At 34.2% G+C, this 16,288-nt stretch overlaps 1 protein-coding gene across 3 annotated transcripts in view; it reads right to left on the reverse strand.

The window, feature by feature from the left end:
• Positions 1 to 1,880: 1,880 nt before the first annotated feature.
• BRWD1 (bromodomain and WD repeat domain containing 1) overlaps positions 1,881 to 16,288 on the reverse strand; it is a 63,015-nt gene continuing 48,607 nt past the window's right edge. For all 3 annotated transcript variants that reach the window (XM_062599025.1, XM_062599034.1, XM_062599015.1), the window contains exons 36-41: positions 14,597 to 14,749; positions 14,138 to 14,307; positions 12,256 to 12,491; positions 11,025 to 11,210; positions 9,607 to 10,575; positions 1,881 to 3,811 (exon numbers count right to left, since the gene is read on the reverse strand). In XM_062599025.1, coding sequence (XP_062455009.1) covers positions 2,667 to 3,811; positions 9,607 to 10,575; positions 11,025 to 11,210; positions 12,256 to 12,491; positions 14,138 to 14,307; positions 14,597 to 14,749 — 2,859 coding nt within the window. In that variant the 3' untranslated portion in view covers positions 1,881 to 2,666. The remainder of the gene's footprint in view (positions 3,812 to 9,606; positions 10,576 to 11,024; positions 11,211 to 12,255; positions 12,492 to 14,137; positions 14,308 to 14,596; positions 14,750 to 16,288) is intronic.

Here is a 16,288-nt window from a genome sequence, read left to right on the forward strand (position 1 = left end):
TCAAACTCCCAGAGGGTTTAAAAAAAAATTTTTTTTAATTATTTATTGTTCAAGTGTTCATCTTCCTTCTGGCTCTCTACAACCTGTCCATATGAATAAAATAAAAAAACACAAACCAGCATGCTCAGTTGGTTAGAGCATGGTGCTGCTAATGCCAAGGTTGTGGGTTCAATCCCCCTATGGGCTATGCTGAGGGCTGGACCAGATGATCTCCAGTGGTCCCTTCCAACCTTACCATTCTATGATTCTACGAGTCTATGATTTGCTTTGCTATTCAAAAAAACAAACAAGCAAGTAAGCAAGCAAGAAAAAAAAATGTTATGGTCAATCAGCCAGTAATTTGCTCTCAGATATGTGAATATAGGGGCCAGAACCTGCACCCAACTTTCTAGGATCATCATGAACATTTCAGAGAATACAGAATGGTATAAAGTACAACACATGAAAAAGGAAAAGGAAAAATAAAAAGAACCTTTTTAAATCTAAGCCTGAATTGGAAATACAAACCTAACAGCCCAAATTTAGCTAACTTTAGATTAATGAACATTTTGAAGCTCTCAAATGATTGATATTATACCAATTTTTACACCTCTATTGGAAGTTTTTATTTCATAGAACACTGACCATATGCAGCTGCTAAACAATGTATTCAGTTTAAGCAAACTAGTATTTGTGTATCATCCATATTCTTTTAACAAAGATGCTCCTGGAAGGCATGATGCACAAAGCCACTTCAAAGAGCCATGCTTCATTACTAAACACAACCGTGTTCATATTTTAGAAGCCTATTTAAAGAATTCAGATAAACAAATGTACAAAATTCTACCATTATATTAAAGACTATGCTCTAATAAAAAACTAAAAAAATAATAAAAAAAGCAAGCTCCTGGGGCAAAAATGGTATAAACTATTAATCATTGGACTTCACATAGAAGTCTTAGGAAAAAAAAAATATATATTTTTCCTACATTGAGATACCATTCTGGATACCAAAATGATGTGATGACTGATTACATTTTGGCACACAATGTTAGCAAACTTGCTGAGAAGTGGTTTTCAGTAACTGCTAGTAGGCAGTAGTTGAGACTCCATTTTTTGTTACATCACATACGCGTTCTGTTACAATGACAGCTTGACTATGCAGCTGTACTACTTTAAGACTATTCCCATCCAGATGTTACTACCTCTCCCGTCTGCTGGAAAACTAACTCACAAGCTTGCTATTTCAGTTAAAATGAGCTGGGTTAGGATAAATATATGAGCACATCTCACACCTATTGAACAAAGATCAAGAATCACATAAATCAAACCATGTGAGAAACTGACCCAACAGAGCAGAGGCAGGAAAACTATGGTGCAGAGTGTGAAAAGAGCAGGAATCACCAAGCAGCTAGTGTGGAGCTGAAGGCAGTAACCTTATAGCTTCAGCCAGCACAATCCCATGAACACATCATCAAGCCAGTAAGCAGCTACAACTATTGCAGTGAGTTTTATACTGGCCAAGGAAGGGGAAGTGAAGAGCTTCTCCTTGACCAGTTCTCTACTAAACTAAGCATGCCTCAGTAAGAGTTGAGAGTCAAATTAGGTGCTATGCATTCTCTTATCCGATACATGGCCATCCAAGAATTTATATATTTTAACGGGAGAAATATTTTCCTATCAGTAATTATTTGTTGTCAACAACAGCTGTCTTAAGTGTTCCAAAAATAGGCGGATGAGGTAGTACAATAATCAGAAACTGGTAAGGTTTAATCAATGCAGCAGTCTAATATTGAAGCACTTTAAGTATGGAAGAACAATGGAGAAATAGTAAAAAGGTCTGGAATGTAAGGATTCTGAACCTCAATCATTTCACACACACACAAAAAAAAAAACAAGTGTTTTGTTTGTTTTTCTGTTTTATAAAGAAAACACACAAAAACCCTTAGGCCCAAGAGTTCACCTGCATTTCATATTCTTAAATTTACAGTATAGAAGTCACATTAATGATAGTACTACCTGTCAGCATAAACCCTCTCTTTACCAGCACCATTATGCCTTTTTAACTGGCAAATACACTTTTCACTAGTAACTGGTTCTAGTTGTATGTTTTCAATAATGGAAGTACAGAACATTTAACATCTGTACTAATACAAGCTGTAATGTTATTAACCTAGTGACCATTCATTACTCTTCTGATGCAATATTAACATCCACCAGACTTTTATAGTGTACAGTATTATTTATAAGCCTGTTACTATTGTATACAATTTCATACAGCATTAGAGATGTTTGAAATCTGTTCTTGAATGTGTTAATGTTGTATGACCTAGGTAGTATTCCATTGCAGCACCCATAACAATAATACTCAACATACTGCTATCAACCTGTTGTGCAGTGTTTTAACATTTTTAAGTCTTGTTATATGTAATAAAATACCAGTATAGACAAAAAATTGCCCCTATAATGAGGCACATTTTGGCATCTGTGCTAAATGCTGCTACATGGGCAGGCAAGTGCAAGTCAAAATATGAAAAGGAGAAAGTCATGATCTAATCACATTCATAACTTTTTCATAGAAAAATATAAATATATTCCCTGAAATGTAGGACAAAGAAGAGCCAGCATCCATCATGAGTTCTAGTGCTATTACCATAAAAAAAGTGTGCTGGCTTTTCTTTTTAAGGTTACGTTTCACAATCTACATCATCTAGACCCCTGCTGTTGTCGTCGTCGTCGTCGTCACAGTCGTCGTATCTCACAGTCCGTTTACCTCCATTTCGAGTTCTTATCTTAGAACGTCGATTAGTTCTTCTATATTTGGTGTAATCCGAATCTTCAGAGTCATTTTCTTGATCAAGTTTACGTTTCCTTCGCTGGGGTCTTCTGGAAGGCTTAGGCAAATTGGAGTTTGAGATTTCCTTTCTAACGACTTCTGCTTTTTTCTTCTTTTTTGTTTCTGTGGTATCACTAGAGTTATCATCAGTTCCAGAGTCTGAATTAGAAGAACAATTCAAATTGGCTTTTGAACTTCCTGCAGTCCCAGCCGTTTCCACATTCTTTGTTACTGAGCTTTTTTCATCTTTCTTCTCCTCTGCTTCAGATTCTGCTGTTTCTTTTAAATCATTCAATTTTGCTCTTTTGAAAGAGGTTCTAGACTTTTTGTTTGGTATCTGCGTGATATTTTTAGTTTCACATTTGGGTAACTCAGAATCTGCCTCGTCTTCAGAGTTGCTCACTATATAATGGTTGTGGGCTGAAGTCGACTGCCTAGAAATTTTCCTGTTTCTCCCATTTTCCACATTGTGGTTTCTGGAATTCTCCTCTGAAAAGTCATATATAGAGTTTTTGAGAGAGGAAGCATGAACTTTTCCACGTGGCTGCTTGTGGTTATCATCACTCTGCTTTTGAGACATTTTTATCTCTGCCTCAGAATCTGTTTTCTCGTCTTCAGATTCACTAATGTATTTTCTTTTAAAAGTAGAATTAGAGCAAGAAAGTTTCTTTCTACCAGCAAACTGTTCTTTCTCACTTTCAGACTTTAAACTAACATCTATCTCAGAGCTGCTGATCAGTTTTTTCCTGGATGCTGCTGACCCATTGCCATGAAGCTGCCTTCTGTTCTTTTTTCCTGTGCAAGTGCTTTCTGAGCTTGATGATTCTTCCTTTGTATCACTCATTATCTTAATCTTATTAGCTGCCAAAGTGGCACATCTGCGTGGATTTTTTTTCTCAGTCACATTAGACAGTTTTATATGTTTTTTGTAGTTAATTATACATGTCCTGCTTCTGAGCACTTTTCCGCTTTGTTCAATCTCCTCAGATGCTGATCCTATAAAACAAAGATTTAAAAGTTAAAAACATTGCATTTCTGATGAAGCTAGTTTATTAAGCATAAACATAACTGCCTTTAATAAAATACGGAAAAACATTTTTCAATTCCAACTGTTATGTGCAATTTACCTTAAGCCTTTAATAAAAACATTCAGAATCAGTCTAAGACATACTTTTAACTCTTAGTACTACTTCTCAGCATTACTCTTTTGTTTTGAGATAACGGAAGGGTGGGAAAGTAACATTCTTTATCATTACTCTAGTATTATCTTCCAAATAACAAATTACTTAACTTAAATGCTTTAACATTATTAATACTTCCATTGTTAAAGCTATCATTTTCTTCCTAGTATGTCCTTTCAAAATGAATTATTACAGATTTTATTACACACTTTCTTTATTCTAAAAATTGGATGGTAAACTTCTGTGCATACAAGCATTGGATGGATTTCACCATTTAGAATTGTTTCATATAGACAGAGAGCATTTAAACCATTCATTTTCTTAGTGACTTAAGCAGTAAGATTGTTTCTTAACAGAGGATGTTCCACCCTGTATTCAATTCAGTGGTTATTTCTTATGTTGAGTTTTAAAATAAATATTCAGTGCGTAAATAATATGAATGATTTTAACAAAACAAATGATTTAAACCTTTGCCTTCTAAATCACAGAAATACTGGTAAATTTACTTCAAGAATTTTCACTTCTAATTTGAGCAAAATCTATCAGCATAAAATTGATAAACACAAATAACATTTTGCTATTTTAGCAAAAATGTCATTTGCAAAATTTTTTCCCAACTTTGATATCTATTGCATAATTTTTTGAACTGCTAACTGATTTTATGGACAAGCACGCACTCCATGAAAGCATCCACTAATATAATCAAAGCATTAGTCTATTAACTCCTAGAACGATTCCCCATCTGTGAAGTACAGATAGGGCAATATTTTCTCTAAGTTCTGGCAAGAAAAAGCACAGTACTGATGCATTAGGAAAGACAGTGGATAATTATTTAAGTTGAAGACAGGACAAAAATTCAAGTGTCCAATTTCAGTATCAGTATTTAAAATTTCTTCGGACACAAAACCTAGTCATCATTTCAAGGCAGAACTTTTCAGGTACTAGCTCACCATAAGGTATCTATTTTGGTATTTCCAGAGGTTAATTCAATTCTACAGTCTTTTCTAACAGTTTCCAGAAATGATACACTAAAACTATTACTGCTATTATTTGTATTGTGTCATTTAATGGGCTAAAACCATAACACTCTTCTGAATACTGTGTTTTACTGTATAAAAGCTCAGCTTAACTTAGATACTGTCTTCCAATACTATCAAGTAAACATTTAAGCAACATACAGCTGTTCCCTGTAACAGTTATTATGGGGCAAGCCTCAACATGCAGGACCATAGAGACTTGAAACAGGAAAATATTGAAAAACAGATAGAGCAACATGCTGCAGGATCTTAGTCATCGCAAACAACACATAAGTTACTTGTACAAAGAGAGATTTTGTCCAGTTATTAAGTGTAGAAATGCACAACCCAGCCTTAGGATTAAGATTCCTCTACAACTGCTTTGAGCTACACTCACATTTAGAAAGGCAATTATAAAAGGTTTAAAGGACTACTCAGCCATAACACTGAGTGCTAACAAAAATCACATTTGACTATCTGAAGAAACAACCATTTCAAATGGTATCCCTTAAGTTTTAAACTATTCCAAGAAAAAAGAAAACAAAAAACAAAAACAAAAACCCCCAAAAAAGAAAGAATGCCCAGAAGCTTTTAGTTAGTTGAGATGGGTGCTTAGGTACTTATGTCTAAAAATGCGTGCTTTTAAAGAAAAAAGCTGGATCATCACAACAGGTTACGTGTATTTGAGTTTCCACAGCTAACTCAAGAGAGCGGAATGCAAGGCTAAAGGATAAAAGCAGCACGATAGTCCACTGAAGACAGAAGTCCAGTCTTTCTGCAGCACTGCCAGTATGTTAAATTTGTGCTTTACATACAAAGTCTTAAACTGGGAACAAATATGTATAAAGCTGATCACAATTTTTAATTCAAGCTTCTTACCAGAGTTAATTTTAATGCTGAAATGACGTGGTATACATTCCTACACACCACAGTACCACCTGAATTTGCATCTCCTTAATGAAACTATGCCAGTACCAAACTCTAAACCTGCAAGTCCAGGCTGCAAGACAAGGTAGGAATATCCAGCTATCTCACCAAGTCAGCTTACTTGCAGGTAATATCACAGACCACAAAGTGTCTCACATCCACTTAACCAACTATTCCATTTATGTGGAAACCTGGCTTTATTTATTTTTTGTTTTTAAACAAAAGCACAAGTATACTCCAGCAATATCTAAAAATAACTTTTAGAAATAGTAACTTGTTTAGCTTCCTATTTACTGTTAACTGTCAAGTTCTTCAGAAAATACCAATACATCCATCAGTTTGGCAAACCACAGTAAATTAGGTTGAGCACCTGTCACATCAATTGTCTGTTGAGGAGTAAAATGAGCTATAGAATTCAAAACTGTTACTGATTATCTGCGATATCCCAAATTAACTATAGATTGGATAAATTAAAACTAAAAATAATGTTAACGCATTGATGCTCTTTAAAATCTCTGGTAATTTTATTATGATCATTAAATAAATGCAGCCCTTGACAACTAACTGATAATGCACACTGATACTTGCCAATGTTTGGCACCAATTGCAAATTAAAAATAAAGCTGTATTTGCTTTTATGATTAACAGCTTTACCTAGTAGATGAACATTAATTACTACAGAAGGTATATTCAAAATAAAAGTATATTCATTTTAACTAGAGAATTAAACTTTTTTTTCCTGTTTTCTTGTTTTTCATAAGGAAACAAAATGTGAGTAAGAGGAGTTTTGCTCTAAGTTAGAGCTGGAAGACAAATTAACACTTCACACCCAAGGACATGAAAGGGACAGTACAGTAAAAGCTAAAAATTAACGACTATGATAAAGAACTGATAGGAAAAAAGAAACCAGGTTTTTGTCAAGCTTTAAACACTAGAGGACAAATAGTTAAAACATCCACATTACATTTAACGGATAAGCTAGAGACCAAACTCAAACTCAGTGTTAACTATCTAGTATGGAAGCTTCTACATACTTCATGGGGAAACTTTGCACAAAAAACATAAGGAAAGTTATCAAAACAAAACAGCCTTGTTTTTCCCTTAGAAAAGGCATCTCATGCAATTTTGGTAAGGGAGATGTTACAAATTATTTGGACTCGCCGGTTTTTGATGTATGAAACAAATTCAAGGGAGATTTTAAATCCTAGAAAGCTATTAATAGAAAACGTATCTTTCTTTCCCTTCCTTTGTGCTGTTTAAAAGAAATAAGCTCCTATGGCAACATAGTTCTGACAAATCTAAAGTTCAGTAGTCAGATACAACGCTCAGCAGCTCTTCTGTTTTCTTTTGTTTCTTCACTGTAACTAACGTACTTTCACATTGCCAATGTTAAGGTGTTAGTAAGTATTCGGTACATTCACTAGGAAGAAATACCAAGATATTTTAGTAAAAAAATATATATATATATATATATTGTGGAGTATCATCATGAAAGATGCACTTTAACATAGTGATTTTCTTCAAGATTTTTATATCACTGCACTGCAAATGAATATCAAAGATACCTTCCTGAGAGGGCACAAAAATTTGAAACAATCACATTTACAAGGCTGTTAAGAAGCGTATTCAGTGGAAGAAAAAATACAGCATTTCAAATATGCTGTCAGAAACAGTGCTGTCCCCAACCTAGTTTTTGGCAGCTCACGCTGAAGGGTGGAAAGAAAGCAACTTCAACATAGATTTTACCACTTATAATGCAGTACTGAAAATGGCTCCTTCTCTCAGATGCCAAATCAAATGATGTAGAAAGTAACTGCAAATGCAGATAGGAATTTTTACTCTAATGCATGAGAGTTAACCCACATGTTAAGGCTAAGCAATGTGCACAACTTTGTTCGAGGAAGGTGAGTGCAGAAAAAGTAGGAAAGCTTAGTCTCTGCATCAAAAAAAAAAAAAAAAAAAGCACTATATAATGAAGTCTAGAGGATAAGAAATGCTGTATAGAAGTATGTAACAGCTCACATGTTGCAATCCCATAAAATACGTTCCATTCCCTTTTTAGGATAACTGTAACTCATAATAACTGTTAAAGCCTGAAAAATAAGCTTTAGTCACTGTAAAGCATACTGACAACTTGTACTTAAATATAGAAAAAGCTAATAATCCAACTGCATCTATTGCCAGTTATGGGTATTCCTTCAAGCCAAGTCCTTTAAGAGCAGTTCAAAACTTTGAGAAAAAACAATCACAGTTAAAATATCTCAACAACTTTTTTGAGGTAATCTACCTCTGTGATTCAAGTGACAGATCTGGAAGGATGAAACAAAAAACACACCTCCTGGGTAATCTTCAATGTCTGAATCATTTTTCTCAGAAAAAAAAAAACAATCCCCTAAAAATCTGAAGATACAGAATGTACAGAGCTTATTTTAATAAATCTTAACATCATTCAGATGAGCTTAACCCTCCCTCCATCAACTCTTCAATTCAGAACATGTCAGCATGCACAAGCATTTGAGTGATGAATAAAATTATACTAAAAACAGAAAGCAGAGCAAAAGTTTCTGAAACAGGTGGAATGTTAATCTTGCTTCTTCAACTATCTGGAATGTTTGCACATCAACTTCCTGCTCTTTATATTATCATACTGATCAGCCATCTTTACATGTAATGTCTTTAGTCAGACCAGTGACATGATGCATATCAATTACTTATAACTAATTGATACAACTTAATTTGTGTTTGCTTAGGCAAACATAAAACTATGGAACTAAAGAAAGAAAAGGGTCAGAGGGTCACCGCTACATTGGTTTAAAGAAAAAAAGACAAAACAAAACCGTCAAACCCACCCAAACCATGGAAATAAAAATCATTAATACATCTTTAAAACACCACAAATAAAGTCACTCCATTTGAAAATAATGGCTCTGTCTCTCAGTCTGCTTTATCACCAAAGTTATTGACTGAAAAAGAAGGTACACTCTACTATTACTTCACTAACAAACTCAAGTTAACAGAACTACAATTCAGAAGTTTTCATTACTGAAATTCTGAACAAGAAGCAGGCCAAAGATAACAGCAAATCTCGAAAGGAACGGTCTGTTCTGTATCTTGAATTGCACATCATATAACTAATTCACAGCACACAGAGTTTTGCTTAATATTGTGCCAACAACTGCAAGTCAGTCTTTCTCTAACTTTTTTAAAAGTCATTACACAGAGTAAAATTATTTCAAATAGAGATATTTTAGTATCAGTTGCTATAAACTGATATATGGATAAGAAAGTGTAAATTTAAGAAAGAAAAGAACAATTATAACTTAATGATTTTTTTTTTTTAAGTGCATTACATGAATTGCAGGACAAGAACCACCAGCATTCACCATGAATTCTAAGTACTATTACTATAAAACTGGAATAGCTTTCTCTCAGTGTTGTGTTCAGTAACCTCCCAGTTAAACAAAACAGTCTAGACTTCTAGACACTTATTATACTTTACCAAGAAGCTCTCCTTCTCTGATTTCTAGTTCTTATTTTAAAATGTTTAGGAATACTATTACATTTTGTATAGTCCAAATCCTCCCAGTCAACCTAAGATACTAATCTTAGGTTGCTTCCCCCACTGAGTCAGTATTACACATAGATGTAAGAGCTTTAAAAATTTTACCTCTTCTAATGATTTTTGGTTTTCCTTTTCTTATCCTTCTTTTTGTTTTTGAAATGTCACAATATTTACTGTTATTGGAATCTATTTCAGATTCTGTATCAGAAGAGCAACTGAAGTTGGCACCAGCTCCAGTTTTTGAACTCCCAACAATTCTAGATGTCACCAAGCTCTCTGAAACAAAGCTTCTCCCATCCTTGCTTTCTTCTCTTTCAGATTCTCCTGTGTCCTCTAAATCACTCAAGACTTTTGCTTTTTTTAAAGGAGCAACAGGCTGCTGACCAGTCATTTTTCTGCTGTTGCACCTCTCCAATTCAGAATCTGCTTCATCCTCCAGTAAGACTGCAGGCTTATCTGCAGATGTTGACTGGTCAGAAACTTTCCGACTGCTCCCATCCTCTGAATTATGGCTTTTGGAGTCCTCATCCGACAGTTCTAGTGTAGGATTTTCTGTCTTGGGAGACACCGAATGGACTGTCTCACGCAACTGTTTATGGCCATTGCTTTGCCAGTTTTTATGCTTCATTTGTGTGTCTGTCTCCGAATCTGACGTTGCATTTTCAGATTCACTAATGAATTTTCTTCTTGCAACAGAGGAACCAGGTTGAGAATGAATTTTCCTCTTGGTAAACTGTTCTCCTTCTTTTTCACTTTCAGATTTTAGACCAACATCATCTTCAGAGCCATCCAGTAACATTCGCCTGGCTGCAGCTGAGGCATTCCGGTGAGGCAGTTTTCTGTTCTTGCATCCAATACCGATGCTTTCTGAGCTTGAAACCTCTTCCTCCACATCACTCATTAGCTTTAATTTATTAGCAGCCACAGCAGCACTCCTCCGTGGAATTTTTCTATGTCGACCAGTACTATTACTCAGTGATTCAGATGTCACCACTGAAGTATTTTCAGAGTCACTTCCATATAACCTTTTCCTGGCAGTTCTTCTCGTATTCCCATTCTCTTGAGAAGGCATTCCTGAAAAGTAAGAGTGATTAAAATTTTAGATACATAAATAGACACTTCTTAGATCTTTTCTAATCTCAAACAGGTTCAACTCAAAAACATGGCTAATGGAATATGCTTTTAGTAATAGTTATGCGATTTTATTGTCTAACAGGAAGAGATACTGAACCCTATCACATATTTTGAATTCATTTTTGTGAAAATTCTTTACAAATTAATTTTACTTTAATTAAGATTTAAAATGTTGCAAGACACTCCTTCTCACTAGACTGTTTGTTTCTGCCTCCTATCTTGATTATCAAAACCAATTATTTATTTTGAAAACTTCAAGTAGTATTTTGAGAGCTATATAACTAGCTACAGTCAGAACGTATACAACAACTAAAAATAGTGATTACCTTTTATTAACGACACTTCTCTTGTGTTATTGATTGTTGACAGAAAAACTAGTCAAATCTTACCTATTTTTTTCCTTTGAGCAGCTCTATTTCTAGTTATCCTGAAATTGTTATTCTTTCTTCTAGATACACCATTGTGTAGCGGGGGTGATACAAGAGTTGCAGAGCTTTCTTTGCTGTCTTCTGAGCTACTTGTAGAGGATGAAGAGGAAGAGGAAGAAGAAACCAAAGAAGCTTCTATTTCACTATCTGTTAAAAAAATAAAATTTTCAATTAGAATTCTAAACACAGTTAAATTGCAATTAAGAGCTGCAGTTTACTGATCAAAAAAGTCTTCACATTTCCTCATAATATTTATTTTACAGTGCACTGTTTTATCATGCCTTGATTTCTTATATCAATAAGAAATTGGTAACTATATTTGCAGAATATGCCACTTAATATTTCTAACGTTTTCTATTGATAGGAAGCTTCTTTGAGCTGTATTTTTTGTTCTGACTAAAATAACACAGCTATGTTCACATATCTTTAAGCAGGACATGCAGCCTAATTTTTTGAAGGAAGCTGAGATTTTTGTCAGATAGAGGGAGAACAGCCAGAGATTAAGGTTTTTATGCCTCTGAGAACTTCCATTCTGCCATTTGCTAAGTTTTACTTAAAAAAAAAAAGTTTATAATGTACCATATGCAGGGATATGACCTGTATTTTACATAGCACCATTTATCAAACCGCTTATATTTTTGTCTTAAATAAAAGGTATCCATTTACCACAACGACTCAACTGCTGTTTGATATGTATAAATTCTATTACTGAAATTAGTGGAAGACTGAAGAGCACCAAGTAACCATATTGGTGCATCAATTTTCTTATCAGTTTCAATCAGCTCAGATTTTTAGTGAATCCCCAAAGTGGCCAAAATTGCAATCTATTAGACTGCAATAGGTAACCAAGACAGCTCTGCCTCTTAACTATCCTAATGACAAATCTCCTCTTCGAAGTAGGCTTTTCATTAATAAAGGAGCTGATAATCTTACTGCATTTTATGTGATTTTAAAGCAGAAAATTCTGTCTTCAGTACACAATTCAGAAAGGTATTGTACCCAATTCAACAATGTAGTAAGAGTTCAAAATTCAACAAAATACACAACATTCAAAATTCAATATTACTCAAAATATAAACTGCATAAAAATCTTGTCTAAAAAACTTCTCACTGATTAGCAAGTAAACATTAGCAAACTTCATAGATATGACCAAGATAAAAAGCTGCACCTGAAACAGATTCCATTTCTTACCTGATGACAAAGCAGAACAGTTTGTTAGTGTTGTAGATCTAGCCTTTCCGTTCCTTTCAAAGGATGCCAGGCATGCAGAATCTGAAGATTCACCGGAGGAACTATGGACATAATTGCTAGCATTCATTTTATGGCTTGTAACACAAGCGGCTCTGCTTGAGGTAGGTAGAGTAAAAGAATCTTCCCGCTCAGATTCAATTTTTGCCTGAGATTTTAAAGGTTTCTGCTTCAAATTTCTAATGAAAGGGGAAAGAGACAAAAGCAACATAGGCTGTAAAACTACGAAAAATAGATAATTAAGTGTTCTGACAATAATTCTTCCCCCAGAAGCTTAAATCGTATGGCATACGGTTGTTTTAGATTTATGGAAGAGTAATTAGATTTGTGACCTAACAGGTGTGGGACAATTTTAATGTTGATAAGCATTAAGTACTCCCAGTAAAAAACAGTCTACATTCCTAGTAAAGTTATAGGAGAAAAAAAAGTTTCTCTCTACTGTCTGAAAAAAAAAAAAAAGTTCATGCATTATGTGTCCGTGACAAAATACCTTCTTATTAACAGCAAGTTGCAGCAACAGTCTCAGAACTCTGAATCTCAGAGTCTTGTTAATCACACATAAGCCTCAAATTAAGTGTTGTGCATACAAGCATTATTCCATGATAACCTCAGCTGCAAAGACACCAAGAAGGTGCATCTTTGGGGAACAAATTTATTGTTTAAAATAAACTTATTACTTGTAGTAGAAACCCACTAATCTAATTCTCCACTAAAACCCTTCATCACAGATGCTAGAGTATTACACACTGTCCAGATATTCTATTTGAATACAGTAGGAGAAAAATGATCTAAAGGGAAACTGGAGAAGGGACACGCATTATACAAGGTAATTCAGAGGTTACTAGGCACTGGCAAGTAACTTTTTACATTTAGAACTACTATTTGTTATTTGCTTTCTTTCAGTCACAGGCTTTCAAATATTTTTCTAGATGCACCTGTATGCACTTCCTGCATGACTGCTTAATATCCCAATGCTCCCCCAAATATTCTTAAGCCTCATTTCTGCTATGCAGCGCTGAACTGTAATCAAGTTGCATACAGTTCTTCAGATGGGAACATAAGCATTGACTGAGAGTTCCTGTCTGTCCTAATGTGTGTTTATTATAGTCATAAAATTATTTCACTGGGAAGAACTACAACCTCGAGGAAAATTCCCAAATGCTCAAAGCATGTATCATAAGATATGCACATGGTGTAATCCAATATTTATGCAGAAAAATTGAAAATGTATGATTAATCCATTACTCTTCAGAATTGTAAGGTAATATAATCACATACAGCAAAGAAATTTATTCTTAAGAGGTTATTCTTATAACTCTTATTCTCACCCTTCCATTGCCAGTCATAAAAAAAGGCTGGATAGCAGCAAAAAGGGATATTTTATGTTCCCACAGTACATCATATTTAGCTTTTTGTATTTTGTCTTGCTTCATCTCACATACTAATTGAGAAGAGCACATGGAATTATGTTAGCCAGTAGTCATGTCAGAACCTACGCAGGCTGATAATTTCTTCTGTGCATAAGATAATCCTGTAATACATTTTGCAATTAATCTTGATTCCTTGACTAAAGTATTAAATGAATAAATAAAAAAGCCCTATTCTACCTTCAAGTCCCTCAGCTGTTTCACAACCTGTTTTATACTACAAAAGAACATTTTTTCCCCCTCCAATTATCTCTTTCCTGCTGCAAGAGAGGTAATTCTACACTAAAGTTTGCTATCCATCTAATAAACCAATTGTTCTCATCTTCCAAGACTAAATATGATGGAATATGAATAAATATTGCGATAAATCTCCACATATTTGTAACTCTTTTAGTTACCTGAGTGTTTTGGTAGGATGCTGAACGGAGCTTTGATTCTGAAATCTTCTAGTATATCTCTGTTTTTTGCGTAGGCTTTCATTCTGCTTCTGACCATTTTTAAAATCAGAAACAATTCTTCTCATTTTCTCTTCAAATAGCGCTGACAGTCTCAATGTCATACTATAAATCTAAATAAAGACAACTATATATTAAAAAACAGAACATATTATCCAAATAACCAAATTATCCAAATTTATAAAATTAAAAATTGTACAGAAATACATTAGATAGAAAAAGTATGGCAAAGTGATGCTTTGTAATACTAGATAAACAAGACATATGAACAAATATATTTAATATTTTTGCTGCACTTACCTACTCGATCAGAAACTTTATGAAGAGATACTGATAAACAAACTACTTCCAAAATAAAACCTAATGTTATGACATGCATAAAAACACAACATTAACAGCTACCTTAGATTTTTTGTTTGGAGTGTAAGATTTTGCATTACTAAATATTAGTCTTATATCTTTGCACAGTTCCATTGGAGTGTCGTAATTTCCAGCTTCCAGCGTTTCTTTCACTGTACCAAAGTCCATTGGAGTGTCTATAATATGTCTATAATCCTAAAGATAGGAAAACAGAAAGGAAAAAAAAAGTAATTCAACAAGGTACAAAGCAAATAAAACAACGGTTTTGAATTTTATATTTTTGTCATTTAAAGATGAGCTAAAATGACCATGGATTATCTTTACCACCATCTGAAGACAGAAGCACCTAGTACAGTAGACAGCTTAACTTTCACAAAGACTACCTGATCTTAAGTCTCCATTACATTACCCTCTTGCTCACTTTCAAGGTTTTTTGCATCAGCTCAATTATCCTTCAAAAAAAAATCTGAAGTGTCATGTGCCCAAGAATGCAGCTTTCCAGTTTCAATTCCTCCAAGTTACCTTTATATGAGCTACCCAGTAATACTAACTTGCAAGTAAACCATTTTATTTTTATCAAAATGAGAAATCTGACTGTGACAGATCTTCATGTAATCCCTTCATTGTTTCTCATAGTAAAAATGCAAACTGGATTGGTTAAAAAACAACCTCTCCCCCATTAAATCTCTATCTTGTTCTCTCCCCTGTAAACGAGGAGTTTTAGAGAACCCGAAAATGTTCTTCAAACCCAAAAGAGACCTAAACTCAAGATATGAAGCTCAGAAGAAAACACCTGTATGGTTATTAAAAAGATTTTTTCCTTGAGAGTTTATTGGAACTTTAAAAAAATGGAACTTTTAAGAAGAGTTAGCAAGAATACCATGAGCTGTTAAGAGAAAGAATAAATCAAGTTTATCACTCAGACTTAGCAAACAGATTTTATATGGAAACTATGCAAACTTATCTAAAGTGACTTTCTTATAAAAGATAGCAGGAAAGAAAATAAAAAGGAAATGTGAACCCACTACTGCAGCAAAGGATAAAGTTTGGGGAAAAATGACTCTTGACATTAGGGTAAGTTTCTAAGTAAGAGGTATAGAAAACTGCAGAAGGCCTTGGGAAAAACAAGATATTTGTTGGTATGGAAGTGGAACTGATGACCAGATCTGTAAGACATTCTGAGATGTATTTTACAGGGAATTCAGAGAAAATAAAACAGAAGACGGATGGAACCTATACTTCAGAGGTACACATCAATCAAAATCTATATTCTATCTATATGTGAAGCTTCAAATATGGGGTAGATTTACAAAAATATTCAGTAAGCTAGTAGAAAAGATAATGCCAGCAATGACAGTCAGAAAAAACAAAGCCATGGGGATACAGCTAGGAAGCTCAGATTTGACTATGATCAGTTCAAGAGAAAGTAGACATTTATATGTTGTCTTCAAAGTTAACAGATAACAGCAAACCAAGAGAATTTATATGCTTATTTATGGTAATGCAGTATTTGCAGTCCCAACAACACTAGTTTACAATTTGTTTTGCATTAATATTTTGATGGTTTGCATCTCAATACGTACATAGTTCATACTTCTGAGCATACGGCAAAGTAAATTCCTTTGAGTGGATCTGGACTAAAACCATAACAAGAACAAACAGCTCCAAGAGCTATATAGAGATCTTATTATGCTATCAAATGTTAAGAGAAAAAACAAATAATATAAAATATTT

Source organism: Rhea pennata, chromosome 1 (genome assembly GCF_028389875.1).
Source record: "Rhea pennata isolate bPtePen1 chromosome 1, bPtePen1.pri, whole genome shotgun sequence".
In the NCBI taxonomy this organism is placed as follows: domain Eukaryota; kingdom Metazoa; phylum Chordata; class Aves; order Rheiformes; family Rheidae; genus Rhea; species Rhea pennata.